Source organism: Kryptolebias marmoratus, linkage group LG7, assembly GCF_001649575.2.
Source record: "Kryptolebias marmoratus isolate JLee-2015 linkage group LG7, ASM164957v2, whole genome shotgun sequence".
Taxonomy (NCBI): Eukaryota; Metazoa; Chordata; class Actinopteri; order Cyprinodontiformes; family Rivulidae; genus Kryptolebias; species Kryptolebias marmoratus.
The window spans coordinates 17,824,315-17,849,394 of record NC_051436.1 but is presented as its reverse complement, the minus strand read 5'-3'; the positions used below and the strand labels follow the sequence as shown (position 1 = coordinate 17,849,394).

General features: G+C 40.9%; 2 protein-coding genes across 2 annotated transcripts in view; both read right to left on the bottom strand.

Annotated features, from left to right (window-relative positions):
- The window catches only part of LOC108239408 (interleukin-13 receptor subunit alpha-2-like), an 18,335-nt gene extending 17,826 nt beyond the window's left edge, over positions 1 to 509 (bottom strand). Inside the window, exon 1 of the mRNA XM_037976539.1 lies at positions 254 to 509. Coding sequence (XP_037832467.1) covers positions 254 to 326 — 73 coding nt within the window. The 5' untranslated portion in view covers positions 327 to 509. The remainder of the gene's footprint in view (positions 1 to 253) is intronic.
- A 1,658-nt stretch (positions 510 to 2,167) lies between these two features.
- Positions 2,168 to 23,280, bottom strand: LOC108250046. The gene is made up of 10 exons (XM_017439744.3): positions 22,854 to 23,280; positions 16,530 to 16,678; positions 12,984 to 13,155; positions 12,775 to 12,874; positions 11,511 to 11,674; positions 9,519 to 9,649; positions 9,173 to 9,320; positions 5,534 to 5,633; positions 3,583 to 3,652; positions 2,168 to 3,497 (listed from the first exon to the last, which is right to left on the bottom strand). Exons 1-10 carry the CDS (start codon positions 22,927 to 22,929, stop codon positions 3,408 to 3,410), a joined length of 1,200 nt encoding a protein of 399 aa, XP_017295233.1. The 5' UTR covers positions 22,930 to 23,280; the 3' UTR covers positions 2,168 to 3,407.
- Positions 23,281 to 25,080: the final 1,800 nt, after the last annotated feature.

Sequence of the window (25,080 nt, the reverse complement as noted above, 5' to 3'; positions counted from 1 at the left end):
GGGGGGGGGGGGGTACAGCGCCTTGTGATAGTTTTATCTGTGAAAGGCGCTTAATAAAGAAACTTTACTTACTTTCTGACTCACGTGCGCTCCTCAGTTAACTGTAACGGGACGTGATGGACACGTGACGTCACTACTGGGAAAACTTAGTTCCGGCAAAACCTGGAAAAGTTGCCCCAGAGCGATCGGGACAAAACTAACCCCCCTTAAAGAGTCCATTTGTTTAAAGGTTAAAGGTTAAAGGTTAGCTCACCTGCTGCGACCTGAGCCGTCAGAAACAGACAGTTCAGGACGACCAGCTCCAACATCTGAAACATCCCGTTCATTCCCAACACCACAAGAGTTTGATTTGTCCTCCTCTTCCTCCTTTTAGACACCAGGTGAGAGGACAGAGAGGACAGAGACGGTGTCCTCTTCCCAGAGGACTGTCCTCCTGTGTCCAGCCGGAACGTTGTCTATAAATGTCTGCTTTACTTTCGCTTCCAGCTTTTGGAGGAAGGGAGGCATGAGAAACGGTGGAGGCTGGAAATGGGCGGAGAGCTTCCTCCTCCTCCTCCTCCTCCTCCTCCTCCCCCTCCGCCTCCGTTTGTTTCTTTCTTCCTTCCAGGCACGTCAGCCACAAAAAACAAGAACTTTGTCGTCTCATCCAACTCAACTTTATTTGTAAAGCACTTTAAAAGCGGACCGAAGTTTTGTACAGACTCAACAATACAAGACACAAGACAAAGAACATAGGAAGACATAAAATCAGCTAAAACTGTAAAATCTATACAAGAGAAAAATAAAACATAAATAACTCTTAACATAGTACTAAAAGCCAAGGGAAATAGTGGGTTTTCGGAGTTTAAAGAGGCCTGTCCTAAATGTTCCTTTCACAGTTTAGGGGCCGCTACACTAAATGCACCATTTCCTCCTGAGCTTTAGATTTGGGGACCCTCAAATTCAGGGACCTTATACAGTCGGGCAATGGAAGACCTACTAGCCCCCATATAAACTGCATTACAGTGTTCCATCCGGGTGGTGACAAAAGCATGGATTACTGTCTCAAAATGCCTCCTTGGTCTGAAAAATTGCATCTAAAAAAAGTGGAAGTTTCAGAATAATGTTCCTCAATAGAAAAGTGGGAAGGCTTTGAATATCCCATCACCTACAGTTCATCAAAATTCATGAATTTGCAGAGATCTCTGAGGTCAAATGTTGAGGCTGAAAGTCAACACTGGATGTCTGTGATCTTCGGTCCCTCAGGGGCCACTGCAGTAAAAACAAGTGTGATTCTGTTCTGGACATCACTGCATGGACTCAGGAACACTTCCACAGATCACTGTCTGTAAACACAGCTCACCCTGACATCCACTGATGCTGCTTAAAGCTCTATCAGGCAGAGAAGAAGCCAGGTGTGAACACCATCCAGAAACTCTGCTGTCTTCTCTGGACCAAAGCTCAGTTAAGATGGACTGAGAGAAAGAAGAGAACTGTTCTGGGGTCAGAAGAATCAAAATTTGAAATTTGTTTTGGAAACCATGGATGTCAAATCCTCCACACTAAAGAGGAGAGGGATCATCCAGCCTGTCATCAGCACACAGTTTAAAAGCCTGCCTCTCTGATGGTATGGGGGTACATTAGTGCCTCTAGTTTGGACAGCTTACACATGTAGAAAGGCTCCATCGATCATCCAATCATTGTTATTCACTATTATTTAGTTTTGTTAACCTTGTTATGAATAAAACACCTCTGAATGTTTATATTTCACAAAGTAAAAATTCTGAACTAAATCCACAGAGAAAATAGAAAAAAAGAAGAAAGAAAAATACAAAAAGAAAGAATTTAGGTGAACCATGATCTGAATAGGTTTTCACTGTTTAGTTCTTTTTTAGTCTACATTTTGAAGAGAATGGTCGTTAAATACAGAGGATTAAACAGGCTTGGCTGAGTTGCGAAGTAAACACACTTTCACAAAAACCCACTAACCTTCTCTATCTGTGTTAAGAAGTAAAAACCACCACCAGATCAAAGACAGTTACTAAAGCTCGTGAAGCAGAAGTACAAAAGAAAAAAAAAAGAAAAGAAAGTTCTTCTCAAAGGAACAAAAAGTGCAAGTGAGGGTGGTGAGGTGTTTGGTTTGGATGAAGTAAATGATAAGGCTATTACACAAAAGCAGCAGACAGGGTGAGCACACAAGCTTGTAACCATTTAATGAGTTTTCAGATATTTACACTGTTCTTATCCCCGTTTTCACTTTCAAGAAGTATATACATAGTTTGCAAACACAACAGCTTATATTATAAAACTCTTGTAATAAAACCGTATTTTCATCTAAAGCATGAAAGACTACAGAGGTCATCAGAGTCAGCCAGAGGACTTCCTGCTGGTTGGTAAGTATCCAAACACAAACAGAGTGTCTCAACAGAGCAAATAAAACCAGCTTATATGGTTTAGGGTAGAAAATCAGGATAAAATAAAAACCAAAAAGCAGCGTTGAAGAGCCATCAGCCTGAACACTCAGGCTGTTTTCCTGGTGTGCAGGCTAAATTGTGGCTGGAGGTCAGCAGGGGTGCAGCAGCAGGTACTGGCTTCCTGTACAGTCATAAGATCAACACAGCGTTTCCCTCCACTCAGAGCATCACTGGCTGCCCTCTGGCTAGCTGCCACATCTGGGAGTGGAGGGATTCATACACACAAAGGCTCATTCTGTGATAAAGTTTTGGTTTCCTCTCCCCCTTCTCACTAAAACAAAACAAACAGACATGGAAACAAAAACAAAAAAAAAAAATCCCACCCTCCTTTTCTTCCTTCTCCTCAGCTCTCAGTTGGAGCTCATGAACTTCCTTGCTGTCCTTATCAGTTCACAGTTGAACAGCTATTATTTAGGTAGTTTCCACAGATCAGTGCATTTCCTCATCCCGTCCTGAACTGACGGGACCGCGGAGAAGTCTGGAGCCACCCTTCATTTCTGGAGGCGGCACCAGGGTTTGGGCTTGGTTTGGCCTGTGACGTGGGAACCTTGGCCAAAACGGTGTGGAATTACCAATGCCGAAAAGTACAGCCAGGTTCTGATCCACTGAGCAATATCGTCTGGAGGTCTGGTTGCCATCGGTTTTCATCGCAACAATCGTCCTGGACGCACCGCTTCAGCTGCGAAACAAAACCTGGATCGAAGACCAGGTAATGTCTGGCTTTAGACTTTTGCACAGTAATGTGTTAGCAGCAGGTAAAACCCTTGCTTTTTGCTAACATTTAGTGGTTGAGGTTTCTCTGCTGACAGTACCCAGGTTAGCGTCAGGTGTCACCCAGAAGGTCCACAACAGGTCCGTCAGATGAGGCCTTTCTGAATAAAGTGAAGTTTCTCTGGAAGATCCCCAGAGTTTAAGTCCAGCTGGCTTACGGAACTTCCTGTGTCTGTGAGCAGGTCACGGCAAGGGCTCGCCGTTTCCAGGCAGGAGTGTAACGGAGGCTTGAACCTGCTCCATCGATGGCTTGTACACCATGTCCTTGGACATCTGAAAACCAAAGCAGAGGCAAAGAGTGAGGACGGGGAGGCGAGGAGAGAGCGGCGGGCGGCAGCTTCAAGTTTGACTTCTTTACCATGAGTCCGTTCAGCATGTTCTTAAACCTCGACGGGTCCTCCACGTTCTGAAAGAAAATGTGTTTGTTCCTGCAAGGGGACGCAGAAAGAAACAGAACACCTCAGTAAAAACAGGGCAATGGTTTCCATGAGCTACAGCATAAAAAGGCTCTGCCACTTTGGGAAGTTTTGATTGTATTCTTAGTTATCAGCTCCAACACCGACCTGCTCCACCTGCCACCTGTAGTGCTGGGAGATCCGGGGGAATATTTACTCTGGACTCCACTATGAGAACTCCTTGACAACAATGCTTTTAGTCAACACATCAGTTTTTATAAATTTATCTTGTAATTCCCTAACATTTCAAAGCAACCTAAGCTCCTGGTTCTGATCGGCTTTTCGGTCAGTCCTGGTCTCTTCCTCGTGGGCCGATTTGGACTTTGCTTCTTAGAGGTTTGTTTTTTTACTACTTCATTAGTTCACTTTGTTTTGTGTGTCTCGGTTCTCTTTTTTTGAGCTCTGCCAGCTGCCACATCAGCACTTTTGCTTCTCAAAAACAAAATTAGTTTCCTTTGATTAAGCCCTTCATGTAAGTAAGTCTGCATCCTTGGGCCATGTTGGACCGGTGTTGTATCAAGTTTTGTTCCCACACCGAGCTCTGTTCTGCCACCAGCTTTGCTCTGCTTTCCTCTCCTCCTCTGTTGTTTGAAGCAAAGGTATTTTTAGGTGAAATAGTTTATCTTGATCTCTTTTGGTCTTTTTTGCCCGTTGCAGCAGAGGGACACAGATCTCAGGGGGGGAACAAATCTCGTCACAACACCTGTGCATTAATTTGGCTGTTTTATATATTATACATACAATTATTGAGTACAGTTCATATGTGATGTGAAAACCAGATCATTTTGCAATGTTCCAGTCTCCATTATTACTTTTTAAATGTATTAATTTTTCTGCTCTTTCTTAAGGTTACAACATGCGAATGAATTCCTGCAGACCAAGGATTTCTCACCTCAGTTTGCTGCAGTTTTTACCTACAGCGTCCTTACAACGTGCTGAATCTATTCAGCCTTTTTAGTTTCCCTGCATCAAGAAGAGCGTCATTTTAAACCTGCATTTTGCGCTTCAATTTGCAAGTTTTTGTTTACATCTTATTTTTCTTGTAAACTGTAAATGCCAAAGTCTACAGTTAAAAATAAAATCAACTAAAATAAAACTGTTTTTTTATGTTTAGAGGAAAATTAGTGACATAAATAATCACAAGTGGAATTAAAGTTTTTGTCATGAATCACTGACAGGTGACCCAGACGCACTTTCAGTGAGTTTTTGCTAGAGTCTGTGTGCCTTTCTGTCTGTCTCATTAGGAGTGCCGTCAGGACGTGGGACACACAGGGGTGTGGTTGCCGTGGCGACCCTAATGTGCCACTGGCAGCAGCTTTCACGTTTCTGTTGATTGTGGTTCTAGTCACACTTCCTGCATCATAATGTCAGCATTTTGTCCGTTTAGATTATTCTAAAAGTAAAATCCAGACATAATTTTAGCCGTTTTTCTAGCCGATTGACATTGTGCGTGTCAGGTCTGTGTGTGCTGACTGAATAATTGCTCTCTTCCAGTCACACCTGGATCCTTATCCTCTGCCAAAATCTGTGAAACCCTTCAGGCAGTTTGCAGAGTGCGTCTGTGGGTGATTACACAAGTGTTGCCTAACCTTCAAAAACTTTCCAGACAGCTTGGGAGCGGTTAAAAAAAAAAAAACGTACTGCAACTCTTTATGACATGCAAGTTTTATGTGGGTTGTGATTCCCTTTTAACAAGAAAAACAAGATTGTTTTGTGATAAAACTATTTCAGCCACTACAGTTTCCTCACAGCGTTCTGTTTTAAGGAGCTAAGCGGCTCATTTTACTTTACCTTTGTTTCCATCTTTGATCTGAATGGGGCCTTGAAAGCCTTCGAGTCAGATTTATATCGTACCTGTTGAAGCAGTAGCAGGACAGCATGAGGCAGAGGAGGAGAAGGATGGGGATGACGATGGCCACCACGGTTATCGGTCTGATGCAGGGCTTTCTTTCACCTAGGATGAACAGGACAAACTCTCCTTAGCTTTTTGAAACGTCTCTTTAAATCCAGGTTCGAATTTAAAACCTCCGCTCTCTGAGTCAGCTCAGATCTGCACAGTAAGACTGTACTCAGGCAGCCTGATGGTCACACCGAAAAAAAGACTCAAAAACCCTTCATGGTACAAAGGCAGCATGAGCTTATTTACCCCATGAAACCCATTAGAATCGTTTCAAAGGTGAAAGGGTGATTATGTTTTATTTCCACGACTGTGTTTACTGGTCTGTCCGTTAGCAAAATATCTCATGAACCACTGAAAGGATTTTAATGAAACTTTCAGGAAATAGTCACTGGATGCACATCTACAACTAATTATCTTGTAGTGTCAAGCAAATTCAAGATGGCTGCCACAGCTAATCAATATTAGCCAACACAAATAAGGCTATAACTCTGACAAGTTCACAGATACTGAGCAAAGGTTTGATGTGGTGGTAGCTGAGAGTCATCCTCAACATGTGCTTAGAGTTTTATTACACATCAATACTGTATGAGGTCGCTCATTGTGCAGACTCATTTTTGAAGAAAACTAATTTATTAACAAACTAAGATTAACAAAAGCAAACGGCTGACGAGGCAGCAAAACTAAACATAACAAAATCCAGGACGTGGTCATACGTGGAGCACAACAAGACAACAAGGTAACAAGGGCAGTGATCCAGCGGAGTGTGAGAGAGATGACCGGGTTTTTAAATGCGCTAAATGTTATGCTTCAGTTTTTGCTTTTAAAAACTGTTGAAAGGGTTGTAGGCTTCAGACAGAAGGAAAACAAAACATAATGTGGTTAAATGACTGAGTGAGCCCAGAAACACTTTAGATAAAGAAAACTTACAAAGAACAGCAGCAAAGATAACCTGCATATTAGTCAAGAACATCCAATACATGCCTTCAAACCGCAAACCAACATTTAGGCTTTGTTTAAATCAACTAAACAAAGACACACCCAAGAATAACCTGTCGTATGAAAGCCTCAGTATGGTTATAATCTTATTTTTTTGGGCCAAGTAACAATAAATAGGATGGAGATGACTGCTAGTTTTAACTGGACCCAGTTACTGATTGCACGAGTCAATCAAAACGGAACAAAAGGAATAAAATACAAGCAACGCCGTGATTTTCAGAGTAAACATAACAGGAGGAGAGGAAACTTTTCATAAGGTCAGGTAAGTGGGACTAAACAGGAGCTGGATCAAAGGCTTTTTATCAACCCTCTGGTATTCACTGTGTAATTACCTCTGAACACACTGACAAAGGAAGGGAAAACATGTAGCTTCATCTGGGTCTGAGTCACGTCTACTATGATAAAAAGGCTCACCTTTAGTGATAGAAGGTTTCACATTTCAGGGCATCACAATAGTGAAAAGCAGGTGTGGCCAGTCTATAAAAGGTAGGTGGGACTGTGCCTCACCTTAAAAACAAAAACAAACAAACAACCCCCCCAAAAAAGTAGTTCTTCTTAATAAATAATGTAAAATACTTAATTTGCTTGCTGTGTACTGTTTGTCCTGTGTGTTTTTTATATTTCAAATGGAATTTAAAAAGGTTTTAGGTGACTCATTCTCAGTTCTTTACTCAGCTGCAGGTATGGGACGGCTCACCACCTCAGTAGATGTATCGACTGATTGTCTACTTTGTCAATTGTGTTTCTAAGCCTGAAGTGATGCAACTTTTTTTTTTTAATGCTTAATCCATTTTGGCCAATCTTCAGACTTATTACTGTAGAAATATTACTTCAAGTCAGTTTACAAATGCAGTCCAGAAAGCTGTGTACCTGTTTGTTTTATTTTACACGCTTAAAATTAGACATACTCCTGTTTGGGTGCGGGAGGCGTCCGTTTCTCTGATTTAATTATTAAATCCGACTGTTTTCACAAGACCCCAACCTGGACCCCGTGGGAGGGAGAAAAAAAAGGGTGACAGATTGGTGCAAAAAAAAAAGCAGCAAAAGAAATATTAAGCAACATATATCCCATCGTTTTCCACAGAACATCACTTTAAAATGTCTAAAAAATCCCTTTAATACTTTCACTACAGCTTTACAAAGAACTTCAGGTTTAGCTTCCTGTTTTTCTGCAGAGAGCGTACATGACAACACACAAAGGCAGATCAAACTGTTCCAACTGAGCTCATAAGTCTTGGGGATCGTGTTTATCTTAGAAAACGAAAGCAACATGAAAAAGACAGTTCTCTTTGAGTCAGCTATCTTGTTGGAACAGATTTTGAAGCATTATTTTGGTTCACTAACAGCAGCCAAGCGACAGCCTTTGAAAACAAACCCTGTTTCAGACGTACTGTAAAGTCTGATGCTGAATAACTGAAAGCAAAAAAACAAACAAATCCACATTCCACGATGATACACTGATGAGTTCAACTGATTACAGGACAATTTGCATTTAGTTTCTGTCTGTTCCTGGCTTAAATATCAGACTCATGGAAGAAAGCTATAACGCTGTATTTGCATCAGTATCTAACATGCAAATCTGAATACTGTGCCATGACAGGGACTAAATTAAGTCTACCAATTTGACAACCGTTGAGCCCGTTCTGATAACAGACAAGCGGCAGCTCTTCAGGATGATGTTGTTTTCACTCAAGTGGAGAAATGACAGAGCCCTAACTGATAACCTGAGCACAGATCACCACGTTGTTTGGTGAAAAGCAGGGAAAAGCTGGAACATCGTTTTCGTCACTCTGTAACGCCAAGAAAATAATTTGATTTCTGGGATTGTCTTAAAGCGGAATGAAGAAAAGGTGGAGGTGGAAACTTTTGCCATACAGCTAAATCAGGAGCAGCTGGTGTCACAACAGAGGGCGCAACCCTGACCCCAACATCAGCTGACCTTTGAACCCTGCTGTTTTTCAGTGAGATGTTAGTTGAGACAGAGCGGTCAGGAAAAATTACAGGCCTAGCGTTCCTTGAAGAAATGCATATCTTTTATTTGACCTTCGGATGAGGAATGATGAAGTCGCAGCCACATTGGTCAAACCTTGAAAATAACGTTAAGCGCAACCTCATGGGATACTGTCAGATGTGTTAGCTTTCAGAGTATGTACTGTGAATGCCTCTCAGCTACTACCACAGGCAGTTTCAGCTCAATGTCTGTAAAACCGGCTGTGTTCTCGACAGCCGGGTGTTTGCTAAGGCTGCTTAGCTGTGACACCTTGAATGGGACTGACTCCAGATCTTCCTTCAAGGCCAACAGCATGTGAGCCAATCAAAATCAAACTCATCAAAATTGTGTGGTTGTTACATTCGTACCCAGACTTTAACTCCTCACTAAGTTTTTTTCCCTTTAAATCAACAACCTGTATGAGTGACATCATCCTCTTAAAAATGTGTTTATTGAACAATAAAACTGAAAATCATAAGAACACGTGACAGAGATGTAATTAGTCACACCGTATTAAAATAATCTAATAAAAAAAACTTAGTAACTTTATTTGATTTTATATGAATCATAACATGACAGAAGAGTGAAAGTAAAACTGTCCACTCACCGTATGTTATCACATCACTTTTGTCGCTGGACACTTCTTTGCAGTAGTCATTGGTGGACAGCTTATACTGGAACTTGTACTCGCAGCATTTATCGTAGGGAATTTCAACACTTCTGTTCAAGCCTTCTAAATCAGGGAACTCCCGAGACTAAAAAAAGCAAAACACACAAAAGTCAGTGTTGGGCTTCCACCTACAACCCAAAGGAGGTTTGCTTGAAATCCAGGATTAAGATGCAAGACAGAAAACCTGTGAAAATTAACATGTTTATCATTTTGTGACAAATGTAAAAGCATGCCAGCAAGGCAAAACCACTTGGCATCAAAAAGGTTCATACGACCAGCTTACTTTTTCCTCATCGCATTCTGTGTACACGATACTGTAGATCCAGGTGCAGTCCTGGCCAACTTCAGGAAAAGTCCACGACAGCCTGAGATAGTCTCCATTTTCTCTGATGTTCAGCCGTGTCAAACGTGTCACTGCAGGGACCACAAAACAACAAAAACGGTTCTACTTTACAGCAAACAACTAAAATTAAGAATAACATTTGGACCCCTTTTTCCTCTCCCTTAATAACCCCAGAGGAAGAGGGGTCAAAGGTCTTCTTGTTCTTATCTGATTCACAGGAAGAAGACCTCAAAAGCACAGACTTTGCGTCTCCAACCAAATGTTGATACGTCAAAGACGTTTATTAGAACTGATATTTGCAGTCCTGACAAAAGTTATTCACGCAAACCTGCCAAAATCAGATGTGTGGCTTTAAAGAGATTCCAGCGGTGAACTGGTTATTCTCACTTCCTTCCTCAGGTTGACGCATGGAACCACAGCAGCTCCTGCTGGCAGCTGGGTGTTGTCAAGATCTTTGTTAGCTCAAGGTAATTTTGTTTATATACCTACTATGTTAAGACTTATGTTAGCTTGAAGTTTGGATTCTGAGATTGTGTTTAGATTTCCTCCTGAATAAATCTCATGAACAGATTTGGTTGTGTGATTCAATCTGAAAATACTTTAGCTAAGGTTAGATTTACCCTCTTGTTTTTTTGTTCTTCAGGCGGATGTTTGGAGTAATAGTTCACAGATAACTAAACCAAAACTCCTCCCTTTCAACAACAAAGATCGGTGGGGAGTGGGAACTGCCCTCTGTGAAGCAATAAGATCTGATTGGTTTGGAGCCGGTCAAACCGAACGCCCCTGAGACAAACCCACTCCTCTGATTGGAGGGAGACGTACGGCTGTCTATTGCTCCCCTACTGTAAAGTTAAAACTGCGAAAGCCATGGCTGCTTTTTGTTTATTCTTTTATGTACATTTTCTTCCAACCCTTTTGTTGCGTAACTCGCCGCGTCGTTACTTAGGCAGTCTGTCTACTTTATTATGTCAGTTAGTAACAAGTAAATAGACAGTCTGAACTTTGTAATTAGTCCCAAATTGTCCTACGTCTGAACCAGACCGAAGACTACCTGATGTACTGCTGAACAGATCCTCTGGTCTCCAGACCCTCCAGGTGGTCCTTCGTCTCTGTGAACCAGACTCTGTGCTGATACATATAATCTAAAATTGATTCTCAGCCTACCATGTCCTGTGTGTGTGGTTATGGTCCCTTCAAATATAAACTCCTCCTTTTAGGGTTTTAAGACTGATACCAACCTTATAAATGTTTCCCTACAAGTACAATTAATGAATGAATTACTAAACCAGTTCATTGTTTAATTAATTAATATATTAGACCCTACATCCTTTTCCCTACAATTTAATATAGGATGTCCCAGTCTGATCACATCAAAGTACCAATCAAGACAGTTTTCGTTGACTGCAGTCAGAGTGACCGTCCCTCTTCACTCCCCATCTTTGTTGTTGACCTACTGTCATAGTTTTACATCAGTACGGTCGCTGTGCCGCTGTGATTTAATGTGCCGACATGTCTGCATTATGGAAGATTTTAAGATTCAACAGCAGAGCAGTTCAGTAACGAGCCACTGAACAGTAGCTGAACAGTAGCTGAACAGTAGCTATCAGCAGGCCCATTAACAGCAAAGGGCTGCCGCTCTATAAGCTAACGCTAATACTAATGCTAAGCTTCAGAACAATGATTTTTCTAAAACAAAAACCTACTTGAGGAACAAAATGAACACAGGTATTCTTACTGCAATGTATGCATCAAGCACAAGATGGCAGCCTGAACTGTAAAAAGGATCGGACTAAGGCTTTGTATCGGACGATCCTTATTTTTAATCGAATCAGATTGGTCTCAAGAACAAAAAAAAGTCTTAATCGGGACATCCCTAATGATATATTCCCACAACTTGTAATGACACAAAGAACTTTCAGGAGTAACACCCACTGTATTGAGGATTGAAGGTTTCCATTTCAGTTTTAGTCTCTGCGAGCACACAGACGGTTCGAGATCTGTCGGCTTTCAGGAAACATCCATGTCTGTCTTTGATCCTGTAAGGCTGGTCGCACTTCCCTAAACTTCTGATGTCTTCCTCATTTTTCCCACAGTGCCTGAAACGACAAAACAAAGACAGTTATTAGAGCTTTAATCACCTGGCTGGTTTATTGTAACTCTTTATTTTGGCATCAGTCTGTCTCTGTTGTTCCATCTGCAGCTGGATCAGAACCAGAATAAGAGCCAGTACCACTCCGTTGTTAGCGTCTCTTCACTGGCTTCCTGTTAAATACAGAGTTGATTTTAAAAAATCTTCTGTTGGTTTATAAGGTTTTGCGTGATGTAGCCCCAGAATACACATCTGAACTTCTCTGCCCTAATTCTAATCCTAGATCTCTTAGAATAGATCTTTTAAACAGGCCTTTTTTGGATGTTCCACATTCTAGATTAGTTAGATCTTGTCAAAGCTGTGGAACAGCCTTTCACTGTCAATCAAGTGTGTCTCTTCTATTGGGGTTTTTAAAAAGCAGCTTAAGACAGATTTATTTTCTCTGGCTCATAATTGCAATCAATGCTTTGGCTTTTTACTGTTGACCAACTTTGGAAGATAACCCCATTCAAGATGGCCACCACAGCTGATCGGACTACACAAAAATGTCCATACCTAATAAGTGTGGTAGTAGCTGACAGTCATCCACAACACATTCTTTGATTATACCAAATCATGTCAGATATTACACGAGCTTGTGCCTTAACCTTTTTCCTTTTTCAAGCTTTGACCAAAATAGCAACAACATAGTTACATTTCCCACCATAAGATGGTTATATTCTAAAACTCTAGCATGACACAACGGGTGATGTGCATACATCAAGGTATGCTAGGCCTTTAAAATTTTATTGTTTTGTATCTATTTTTGTTGTAAATTGATCATGATGTTTTTATGGCTGTGGTTTTTGGTGAGCTCTGGTTGTTTTAGGTGTGCTTTATAAATAAAGTTGATTTCAAAGAGCCGACGGGAAGCTGAAGGTTTCTCCTGATTCACTCGCCCACTCAACGCAGAGCTTTCAGTCGCCACTAGATGGCAGCAGAGTCAACAACATGTAAGAGTGACTACCATGGATTATTTACTAATAATAACCCTCTTCATGGGGCTTACAGGTGTTGTTTAGATCATGTGGTGTGGTAAAAATGTGAATTAATTTCTGTGTTTCTCACCTATAGAAGATGGATAGGTCTGATGATGGGTTAACTGGGATCCAGGAACAGTTTAGTCCATCAGATTCATATAAACACTTGAAGTCCTGCATGAGCTTAGCTGCACAAAAAACCAACATAAAACAATGGTGCCACATGCAAAAACAAAACAAAGCAAGTCATAAATACAGACCATAGTTTTAAAGTTCTGACAGCGTTCTCGTTCTTACCGTACGTCTTTGGTCTTGAAATAGTTATTTCTGACGGTTTGCTCTGATTCCAGCCGCTGCACTCACTCAAAGTGTAAACGTTGAACTTCAATTTATTCTGATTCACCTTTTGCGTCAGGTAGTAGTTGATGTAGTATTTGTGAGTTGTCTGGGCTTTGTCAAAGACTTGTTTCTGACAGGGTCACAGATAAAGGAAAGAAATCAGCTCAGATGAACTATAACATGCCTGAAGAACGAGTTACAAAACAAGAACGAACATGGAAACAGTCCGAATTTAAAGTTTTTCTTCTCTTTTTTTTTTACTTTTTAACCTCATGTTTACCATTTCTCCCATGCTGCAGTGTTTTTAGGCAAAACTACAACATTGCAAGTCAAAAAAAGTCTATTCTAATATTACAAATCATAATTAGGGTTTACACTTTATGATTCAAGCCCCACTTACCACATTACTCCATCCCAAACCTCAACAGAGTCCCAGCTGAAGTACTGAGCTCACATCAGATATTTACAAAAACAAAATGAGCAGAAAGAAATGTTTTTAAGAAAACATGAATTGACTTCTACTGAATGACACCTGAATTATTTATCGGTTTGTCTTTGATTTTTAGCATTTTGAACAAAATTTCAAATTAAAGCTCAGAGGTTTTATTGAGATCTGCTTTCTTCTGAAAGCAGACATACCACAGTGTTCTTTGCCAATAAAAAATGTTTGGAAAATACGCAGCACATGCAGCTGAGTGTGAAGGGTTGGTGTTATCGACCCGCACATTATGAGTGAACGATGCAGCTGGAGGTAAATGTCACATCAGGTCACGTTAGGGAGAGTCGGCGGGCCGAAGTTAAGAGTTACTGGTGTTAAAGTCCGACGCCAGCCAATAAAACAATCTGACAATCTGGAGTGCAAGAAGGAGGAACAACGCAGATAAAACTGTAATGCAGAATTCCACCATTTCCAGTGAGCAGTATCACAGTGGACAGAAGATAGAGAGGGTGTGGAGCGTTTCCTTTCATCTTTAACAGCCAGGTGATAAAAACAGACTGCATCACCAGGAGCTGAGGGGATTATCAGGCATGTCAGCACTGCAGGAACCTTTTCGAAGAACCAGGGGAGTTCTTTTTATTAACCCTCCTTCTGTTTTTACTGCAGGACCAAGGTCTAGAACAAATTACCTGGATTGAAAGTTACCGTAGCAAACAGCCCTGTACTTCTGAAACTACCTAGAACCTTTGGAGGGACACTTCAACATCTCCCGATATTTCCAAAGACAATACTGTAAACTGTGTGAGTGAGGGAACCGCGGCAGCTGCCTCTGAGTGTCTGCGTGACCGAGGTTTTGCTGTGGAAGCTCTGTTCACGTTATAGGTTACCTCAAATTTTGGAGGGACGTTACTAATGCTCTGATGCAACGATTCTCAAAGTCCGGACAAGTCAATCCGGAGGTGTCGATGCATTTTGATGGAATTGCAATATTCCAATCGAAATGCATCGATACGACGATGCCGTGAAGAGCAGTGTGAGGGGACGGGGCGAGTGAGGGATGGCCTGTGTCCATGAAGGTAGCAGCTTAATTGTGACAAAATAGGCTAATTTTCTATTACGGTCTGTCAAAATTTAGAGTATTTTTGCATTTTGAGCGGCCACCTTTTGGCTTATTTTCAAAACTCTAATCTAGTTCATGATGCAGTTTCTTTTTTTTACATGAAGGCAGTTCCATCCAATACAAACATGACATTTTAAATACTTTTCAGTGTTTTCCCTGCTTTAATGTCATGTCTTACTTCTCTACTATAGATAAACAACAACAGTCTCTGGAATCAAATGTTACAGACAAAATATTCTGGAGCAAAACTGTCAGCAGAGCTCCACAATGTTCCCACCATCAGCGTCAGCAGGACAGAGAGGGGGATCATAGCTCTAAACTACATTTACAGCAGATCTGTCTCACTGTCTTTAAAGGCAGAAAACAGAATCATTTCCTAATAAATATAAAAATATGGAAAAAGAAATCAATCCACAGCCTAATTCAACATTCTGTTCAACTGATAAAATAGAAAAGATAAGGAATGATAAAAGCTATGATCAGACTGTGAAAGCTCAAATGTTTAATCTTGATAGTTTTAAACTGCTTCTGTTTCCAATAAAGGGGCTCTTAATGAAGCGTTCAATAAATATGTCCAATAAATAACTCCACTAAATCAAACAAAAATATTCCTGAACATTTATTGTGGTTGAGAGCTTTTGAAATGATCAAACAAGGTGTTAAATATTATAGAAACATTACTGTGGTCATTTACAAAAAGACAAAATGTTTCGGTTTGAATATAATAATAATTATAATGAGAATAATATGACTGCCTGACCAGGGATTGAACCCAGACCTCCCACATGTGAGGCGGATATGCTAACCATTGTCCCAAAAGAGACAAATTAGACAAAACTCACTGGGAGCTACTTATCTATACGAGCTCTCCTGCTGTCCTTTTTTTAAATGTCATAAGTCCAACTCTTTAGGATCGACAAAAGTGACCCAGAAGAGAAGCTCCAAGTTATTTTACTGCAGGGATTTATTTTAGTTTGAGATAATTTCACATTTCCACCCTGCCATGGATCGGTCTGGCTGCGGTGGGGTGAATCTGTCCTGAGGGACGTTGAGGGACGTTGAGGGACGTGTTTTCCCATCAGTCTTCAAACGTCTCCAAAAACACCAGAAAAAGTTTGCTAGTTGCTTTTTTGAAAATGAGTCACTGGAGGGGTCTGAAAACTTGCTAAATATAACAACAAAGTCTTTAAATTAGCTACCCTGCTTGCACCCGGACCCGCCCTGCTCTGCTCCGATTGGCTAAAACTTTGGCTCAGGTTCACTTGATTTGTTGAAAGCAGCATCAGTTTGATCCCTGAATCATCATCACCTCGGATGGCTTTAATGAGACCACAACAAGACATGTTTTTGTTATTCATTTTCATTTTTACAGATGACAGGAAACCCAACCTGGCCATGTTCCTAATTACAAAAACCCATTGTGGCGACGGAGAACGTTAATCCCTGAAAACTTTAATGAAAGGGTTTGCTTATAGCTAGTTATTTCAGACCTTTGATCTAATCTAAAAATCACATTTGGCCCTTTGAATATGAAGCGTGCTTTAGAGTGTGTGAAAAGGTCGGACTTCAGGGTTCTCCTGTTCCATTCTGGATCGAAGCTGCTGCCTGACGAGCTGCACTGCGTGGAGGCGGCGCAGGAGAAGTGGCACACATCAGTGACTTCATACGTCTAATCTAATCCAGTGGTGATGGTTCAGGGTAATTAAAGTCTGGGAGGACATGGTTCAAGATCACATAGTCAAAGTTCCACTACTGTGTAAAACGTTATTGAGCGGAGAGAGACCTGCCTGCATAAACACTTCAGGACAGCTGTAGCTGCTGGATAGTGCTCAGAAATGTTAAGTATTGTGAGGAATCTTCTACAGTTTGACTCAATGCTGTCTGTCAGCCAGACTCCCCCTCACACTGAAGTTACAACAAGCTGAACCATCTCTTTCTCACTTACCGGGTCGGTGAGATCCACCAGGTGTATTTCGTATTTGATTTCACAGCCCTTCGTCAGGGTTTCGGGTCTCGTCCAGGACCAGGACACGTTCACAGTGAAACTGTCGATCCATTTGAATGAGAGCGTCGTCGGTGGAGGAAGGTGCCGACCTGTGGGGTCAGAATGCACAAAAAGAGAAGTCACAAGGTGCTGCAGGTAGATCTCCTGCTCACCTGGGCTCATTTATATCACACTTGATGTCCTTCAGCAGGCTGAGCAGCCCTTCAGAGGTCCAGGTAACTTTACTGAGCTTATATTGTACATTTAACAGCACAAGTGCTTCCACTCAAATCAGTTAAACATTAGTGAGACATATAGCTGTATACTGTGCATTTACAGGGTGAACTATGGGGGCTTTAAACTCCTTTTTGAACTAGTCACTGTTTCCGTCCCAGTTTTTGGTTCACACCTCTTCTAACAGCTTTGAAGAAACCCACACAAAAAATACCTGTAAACGTGAGGATATTCAGGGACAGTGGGCTTTTTATTTTTTATTTTTTGAGCTTTTTCCACAGAACTTGAGGATGTCATGCACTCTAACCTTTGAGCTGTCTAAACCTTTCAAAATCTTTTGCAAAAAAACCTTGTTCTTATTTATTGTTTCTACAGTATTTACACTTTTTTCACACATCCAAACATTCACTAACTTCTGTTGTATCCGAGCTCAGAATTTAAGTGAAGGGTGTTTTTTTAACTCATCACATCTCCTACATAAAACACTGCAAAACACATAAAAACTGTCATATGTGGCAACCATTTCCACTACTTTAGAATTAGGCTAATATGGAGTCTAATACCACAGCTAATTAATTACTACTATCAGCTCGTCAGGCTGTCAGCGTTACTTTACAAAGAGCAGAAGTTATATAGTTTAACAGTAATATACTTTAGAAATATAAATAAACATAAATGAATATAAAACAGCCTGCTGACTCTAGTATTTTAGCTGACACTACAATGTATTACCGCATTTTCTGGGCTATAAGGCGCACTTAAAAGCCTTCAATTTTCTCAAAAAACAACAGTGAGCCTTATAATCCGGAGCGCCTTATATATGGAAGAAGTTGTAATGTTTTGGTATGACTTTGGTAAATAAAGCTGCACCGCTCGCAGCATTAAGGCTCAGTTATAGTCGCACAGGGCTCCACGCACGGTGCGCGAACCATTTGATTATCTTTGTGATCTCTCACAGAGGGATCATATAAATGCTGATACAGGCGAGCCAGCTCTGCTAAAGCAGCGAAATTCTCCATTATGAACGGAGCGCTGCGCGAAGTTACAAAAATTGAGAGGTGCAGGCGCCTTATAATCTGGTGCGCTTTTTATATGACAAAAGTTTGAAAGTGGACCATTCATTGACAGTGCGTCTTATAATCCGGTGCGCCCTATAGTGCAGAAAATACAGTAAATCTAGTTTAATTTATTCTCAAAACTTTTGATTAAGTTAAAATATCAGTCTCGACCTTAAATATCTTCCTAAATAAAAATGTTATAAATAAAACTACTAATCCCAAATTAAAAATCTGTCCTGACGTAAAGAAAAAGGTGACAGATTTTAAACAATGAGAATGTAAATATGTTCATTTATGGTCTCTTAGTTTCTTTGTTTATACATCTGTGCATTAAAATAAAAATGACTAAATAAATATTATATTCATTTTCTCACACTATTATACTTATAAAATAATCAGACAACGTGTTTGTATTAAGGCAGCAAAAGGAATAATAATTGCATTTTTGTTTTGCAATAAAATCAAATAATTCGAGTGATGCATTTAGTCTTTTTTGATCAGTGAAACTGTGGTGTTTTATCCTACCAGCAGTTGCCTGACTGGTATACTTTCTGGTTGTGTTTCATCAGAAATAATTAGAGATGGGTAAAGAGACCAAGATTTAATTACAAGGTGTAGCGTGGTTAATGTGTTGGTGTTATATTGATTTGTTTTTGTTTGCCTTGTTTGTTTTTCTTGTGCCAACAAGAAAAACTGCCTGAGAGAAAATGCATCCAGTCAGTGAACATTTTTGTGGTTGTAAAGCTACCTGGAAACGAGATGTTTGGAAGCGACTACTTATCGTAGATCTGAGCGTGTTTCTACAACTAAAGATCCTTTTAAATTGCTGAAGAACATTTTATCAATTTCACTGAAACTTTAGGCAGTATTTTATCCTTGAAAATGTTTTGACCTCGTGATTAAAACGGTCTTTATCTTCCAAATTTTAATGTCAATTTCCCACAACAAGGAATGCTGTGTTGTTTAAAGTCAAGAGTCTGAATTTCCAAGTTCTCAGAAAGTTAAATTTAAATCAGGTACAAGAGGTTAAACAACGTAAAATGTTCAACAATGCAACTGCTGTCCTGCATGTAGACCCTCCATACAACTTTACAAAAGACTACTCTAAAAAAATGAAAAATTTCAACAGCAAAGCTTTGTTTCTTTACTCATTTCCGCTTCGGTTAGCTTGTAGGTTTGCTACTATGTGAAAAATAACTGACTGAGTCAAACACAGGAAAGAGGCGCAAACGTTAGCGTTCATTTGTTCCACATCACAAGTTTCTCTAACATGCAGTCCTGATTTTCATTTTTCATTCACCACGTAGTGCTTTAGAAACTGGTCGTGTGCTTCAGGAAAGCAGCGTACAGAAGTTGTACACTACGCTGGTGGAAATGGACCACAATGCATTGCGGTCTGGGCGAACCCGGCAGGCTAATCAAGGCTAATGCTAACGACCACAGCTCTTTGGGGTTTTCAGACTTGTTGAAAAGGCCTCTAAGTATCTAAAGGTCTGTAATATAAAGCGTTCGCCTCCTCTGTCTGACTGTATTTAAACACGTTAAAATATATTACCGCAGCGTAAAGCAAGCCACATTTCAACCATTATCACGCTGCGTGGTTCATTTTTGTTACTAGCACACAAAGGACAACGCTCAAAACAGTTCTGCACAAAAATATTTTGACAGTAAAATGAGTTCATAGGTTTATATATTAATATTATGATCAATGATATTGTGACAACATTACTGCTGCGGCTGATGCTCGCATAAAAGGATCGAACTTAACAAAAAATAGTCTGATTCGTGATTTTAAGTCAATGTCCTGGAGACACAAGGTGTTAGTTACTCGTCTGAGCCTAAAATTCCCAAACTATGTTGTCCACCACGGCAGATTCCAGCGAAGATTTCTGGTGTTTATTTATTCAACACATGACTGAGAGTACTCAACAAATAGTAATGAAGTCATGCTGCATTCAAGTAGTACTGGAAATAGAAAAACAACCATGTTGTCCTCTATGTATGACCACACTGTAGCGAGTGAGAGAGTGAATGAGTGAGCGAGTGAGTGAACCCGTGACTCCCCCACCATCTGCCTGCGCAGTAACTCTGTTGTGTGGTCTTTGCAGTAACATATACTGTGTGACGGCATCATTTGCTTACATTTGGCTCTGAACATCTTTACAACTTCCATGTAAATCTTTAATGTGCAAACAAAAAACAATGGTCCTTAAAGGGAACCTTGTGGAACGCACATTTTGCAATTATTGTCACGTTGACTTCATCTCATTAACTCTGACTCACTGTTCTTTGTTCTTTGAAAAAAACATCCGAAAAGTAGCAAACTTTTCCAGCGTATTTTTATTATTTTTATGTTTATTTGTAAGCCAGCCACAGTTCGGTCTAAAGGTTCTGCTCCAACTAGGACGCCTTCATCCCAAGTTCCTTTAAGATAAGTGAGCCGGGTTTATTGGGCATTATGTGCAGAATCGTAACTGGATGACTTTTATCTGGAAAACTGATCAACTCCTCAGTCAGGTCATCTGTCCAACTGGGATGTCTCACAGAGGCAGGACACGTGTCCAAAAAGTTGGACAAGCTTTACCGGCCCTGGCCTAAAACCTCAACATGAAGACTCCAAGAGTAAAAAAGACGAGACAGCTTTTATCTCAGTAATCTGTCCCTCCTCTCATTATGTTTGTAACCAAATAAAGAAATAAAAAAATATGAATCATTCCACAGTAAAAAGAGTTTTAGTATTTATTTGTATTTTAGTGCCTTAATGTAATTTTTTTTTTAAAGTTTAACCAAGTATTTTTATTCCTAACTAAAACCAAGTATTGTTTTTATTTTTACCTTTAACCAAGTATTTTTATTTTTAAATTTACCCAATTATTTTTGCTTCCTAACTATAACTAAATATTTTTGTTCCTCACCATAACCAGGTTGTTTTATTCCAAACTTTACTCATAAGTTTTATTCCTCAAGTGTTTTTGTTTTTTATAACTATGTTTTTACTCCAAACTATAATGAAATACTTTTAATTCTTAAGTACATACAAGTAATGTTTTTCTATTCCTAACTTTACACAAGTACTTTTTAAACCTCAACCAAGTATGTTAATGTCTACTTTAACAGAGCTGTTTCAAATAAATAAAAAAACAAAACAAAACTAAAAAAAAAACAAAAAACTGGTAAATTCAAAATAGGACAGAACAGCCCCTAAAGCTGACCTTTGACCTGAGCCCCATGGAGCTCAGTCCTCCTGGTTTTATACATATAAAAGAATGAGGTTCAGCATCATTCAATCACTGCTTCACTCATATATATATATATATATATATAAATAAATATAAAGAGAGAGAGATTTTTTTTTTTTTTTCTATTACGGGGAAAACCATCCTGTATTTTTTTGTTTCACAGAACTTCTTTCCTGACACTCTAGAACCTGGTGACCAGCCTAATTAACACGCCCTGGATAAATATGCCTCGCCTGGAACAATTACCCTGAATGACATGAAAGCACAAAGAACACGATGTTAACCTTTGTGAAGATTAATTCAGCTGTTCTTCCGCGTTGGAAAGTTTTTTTCTTACAAACGCCTAGCTCGATGCGTCTTCCAGAGGCACAGAGCGACTGAAAGCACGAAGCAGAAACTCACATGTGGCTTCTGAACACAACCTGTGTGCCGCAGAGCAGTTTGAAACTTAAAGACGTCGTTACTAAAAATAAACGCAGCTTCGTGGTGCCATCTTGACTGATGAGTTTCCTGATTATTACTGATTGTACACGCTAGCAAATAAGTTGACTTATTGGGTTTATAATAATTTTTTTTAAGCAGACAAACTACTAATTTCAGGTGTGAGAGTGATGTTTTCAGGCTGTTTTACGACAGACTGAAGTGAGATTAGGATCCATTTTCTCCTCTGAACAGATTGAAGGCTCTGGTTTGTTCCCACGTTAGGTCAGACGGCAGACTAAAAGACAGAAGCTGCCGTTTCACCGAGCTCAGCAGAGTTAACGGGGGGCCATCGAGAATGACGTGAAGCGGTTTTCCTCTGCAGCGTGAAATGTTGATCCGTGTCAGGACAGTTTGGGAAGAGTTAAAAAAAAAAAGAAATAGGTCAAAGTTTCAGTTTCAGTGACTGTTCAGACCAGTAAAGTTATAAATATAAATAAAGCTGTAGCGTCAGTGATGGGGGGGCTCCGAGGGGACTTTCAGCCCCCCGCTCTATCTACGCCCCTGCTCTACAAACCTCCTGACTTCAGCGCTCAGCACACAGAGGATCAACAAGTGCATGCCCGGAACAAAAACATCAGCTTAATAGCCGCTCATAAACGAACACTCCTGCTCAAAAGGCAGTAATTACAGCTTCATCAGATTCACAGATAGGAGCAGACACACTTCTGTGTATGCCCTGAACAACAACAAAAACAATTTTTTCTGGATATCCTCTCCGGTGACAGTCAGCAGCAGCTTCATTATTCCTGCTGAATGATGAAGAGGGCTGTAGCTCTGAAGGTTACTTTGATAAGAAAACAAAATTCACTGACCTTTTTTAAAAAAACAACAAAAAAACAAGGGGAAGCAGAACTGTGTGTGCTTCTCTAATAAAAATGATAATAAAAGCAGTGAACCGTCTCAGAGCAAAAGAGAAAACCTCAGCTTTCACCTCACCAGTGAAAGCTCCTTTATAAACATGTTCATGTTTTATAAGCACTCTGCTGGTAAAAGAAAACAAAACACATTTCTATTACAGGGTCACAGCTCTGTCGCTTGTTTCTGTGTTTTTAAACAAGCTTATATTAGCCTGCCTGTGTTTTAATGCTAACTACAGGGCAAACAGGTGGAAAAGCTCATTCACTGGTAATTAGACGCCACCCGGGCTATGAATTCTGTTTTACAGTCAATTAGGCAAAAAGTACTAAAACGTAAGAAACACTGATTCAAATTAAAGGGCCTCACAGGTGCCGAACACCGGACTCAGGTGGTTGAATAAAAGGTGAGTTTACCTGCTTCACCTGGGGAAACCTGCACCAACAGCGCGGCGGCGCATAAAAAGCCCACGAGCTCCGGAGCGAGGACCATGTTCACCTCCGCGAGCCGACTCCTTGAACCTCCAGGGAGGAAGAGTTGAAGATAAAAAAAAAATAAAATACGCCAATTTCGAAAAATAAAATTAAAATCACTGCAAGTTAGACGAAGCCCACGCACACACCGCCCGGCTTCCGGACGACAGGAGCGGCAAACGTCAAATGGCCACCGGGGCAGCGACAGAGAGCCTCTCCGGGAAGAGCAACAGCACCGGAGGAGGAGCAGGAGGAGGAGGAGCTGGAGGAGGAGGAGGAGGAGTGGGGAGGACGGAGAGGAGCGCTACAGAAGGAGCCCGGGAGAAGCGCCCGCAGCCGCCGACTGACGCCGAGAACAGCTGCAGGTACGACCTCCGGCGGGGCGCTCGCGCATGCGCAGGAGTCTGAGCCGAGCTACCGCAAACCGCAAGTGTCCATCCGCTCCTTCAGGAAGTAGTCGTGCTCCAAATGAGCCTGTGGATCATTAAGCTGATTGTGCGCGCGAAGCGGTAATGGCTTTATATGACAACAAATTACACGAGCAGAGAAAGGCCGGGAAGACACACACTCTGTCTGATTAGAGGTCATTTCCCATCGTGCAGCTCACACAAGCATCACCATGTGGAAACCTGTTGATTATCGGTTCTTTGTCTGTCTGTTAGCAGAATATCTCACGAACCCCTGGAGGGATTTTAATGAAACTTTAACAAAGTAATCACTGGGTTGACATCTACAACTGATTAACTTCTGGGGTCAGGCTAATTAAAGATGGCCGCCACAGCTAATTCAATCTAGAAAACCTGGCTTTAATTCGGTCAGTTTTACAGATAGTGAGTTCAAATTCAGTGTGGTAGTCGCTGAGAGTCCCTCTCAGAACATAGTCCAAGGGCTGCTCATCACAAGGTATTTGCTTAAAAGAATAGCATTAACTCTTGGAGACAATCCCGTTTGTCTGTTAGCAAAATATCTCATGAACCACTGGATGGATTTCAATTAAACTTTCAGCACATAATCATTGGATGCACATCTATGAGTGGTTAATGTTTGGAGTAAATCCAGTTCACAACAGCTGACCAGCAGGCTTGTAAGTTTGATGTGGTAGTAGCTGAGAGTCCATCATTTGTCAACAGAGGGTCTCCGTGAAGGGCAGCGGGCGACGTGCATTCCTTTGATTAGCTGTGTTTTTACTCCATGTTTGTTATGTAATGTGTGGGATCCACAGATCACATCACATCTTTCCTAAGATCTGATACGGTTTGAAGCTCCAGTTTCGCTTTCTTACCTGCGACACTGGGGCCAGACTGAAAGGTTTTTACTTCTGCCCGACCCGAGTCTCACGTCTAACATTGCTTTTAATGCTGCAGAGCTCACTGTTGTTTCAGGCCACGCGTTAATCCAAACCTTTGTGTTTTGACTTGTTCGAACAAGCACTCTAATCCCAGTCCACAACATAACAAACACAAAAACTAAAAAGAAAATGGGGTCCCCCCCCTCCCTCTTTTTGTAAGAATGCAAGTAGAGCAAACTAAACCCTAATGTGAGCAGCTCCAGCAAAGCCAGGCGCAGAGTGTCAGCATGTGATTTCACCGACGCTGCTGTGACAAACGGACTGCAGGCAGGAGTAACAACACCGTGTACGGAGAAGAACCCTCGGAGGAGCAGTAGATTATAGTAATCCACCTGGAACGGGCTCGTGTTTGTCTGGAAGAGGAGACGTCTCTGTGGAAAGGAAGACAAGCGCAGGGCTTTTTAAAGCGCCGTTGTTTAAAGTGGAAAGTGATGCCGGAGATAACCGGGAGGCTTCAGCAGAACATCTGAGGCCTGTGGGCAGACTATCAGCTCATCTCCTCGAGCCAAGGAAGGACACATTTTGTGTGAATGAGTCAGCGTTCACGCAACTGTCTTCATTGTTTTTCAGTTTTCCCTATTTTTATTTGTTTCAGTCTAAGTCGGGTGGGTGCCCCTATCCTGCATGTTTTCCTTGTTTCTCTGCTCCAACACACCTGATTCAGTGGTTAAATCAACTCTTCATGTTCTGCAGAAGCCTGTTAATCACCCATTGATTCAAAATTTGAAAATTGATTGTTTCTCTGCTCATGCATTGGAGCAGAGAACGTGCAGGATAGTGGCCCTCCAGGATCAAGGTTACCCACTCCTAAGTACTTTGTGC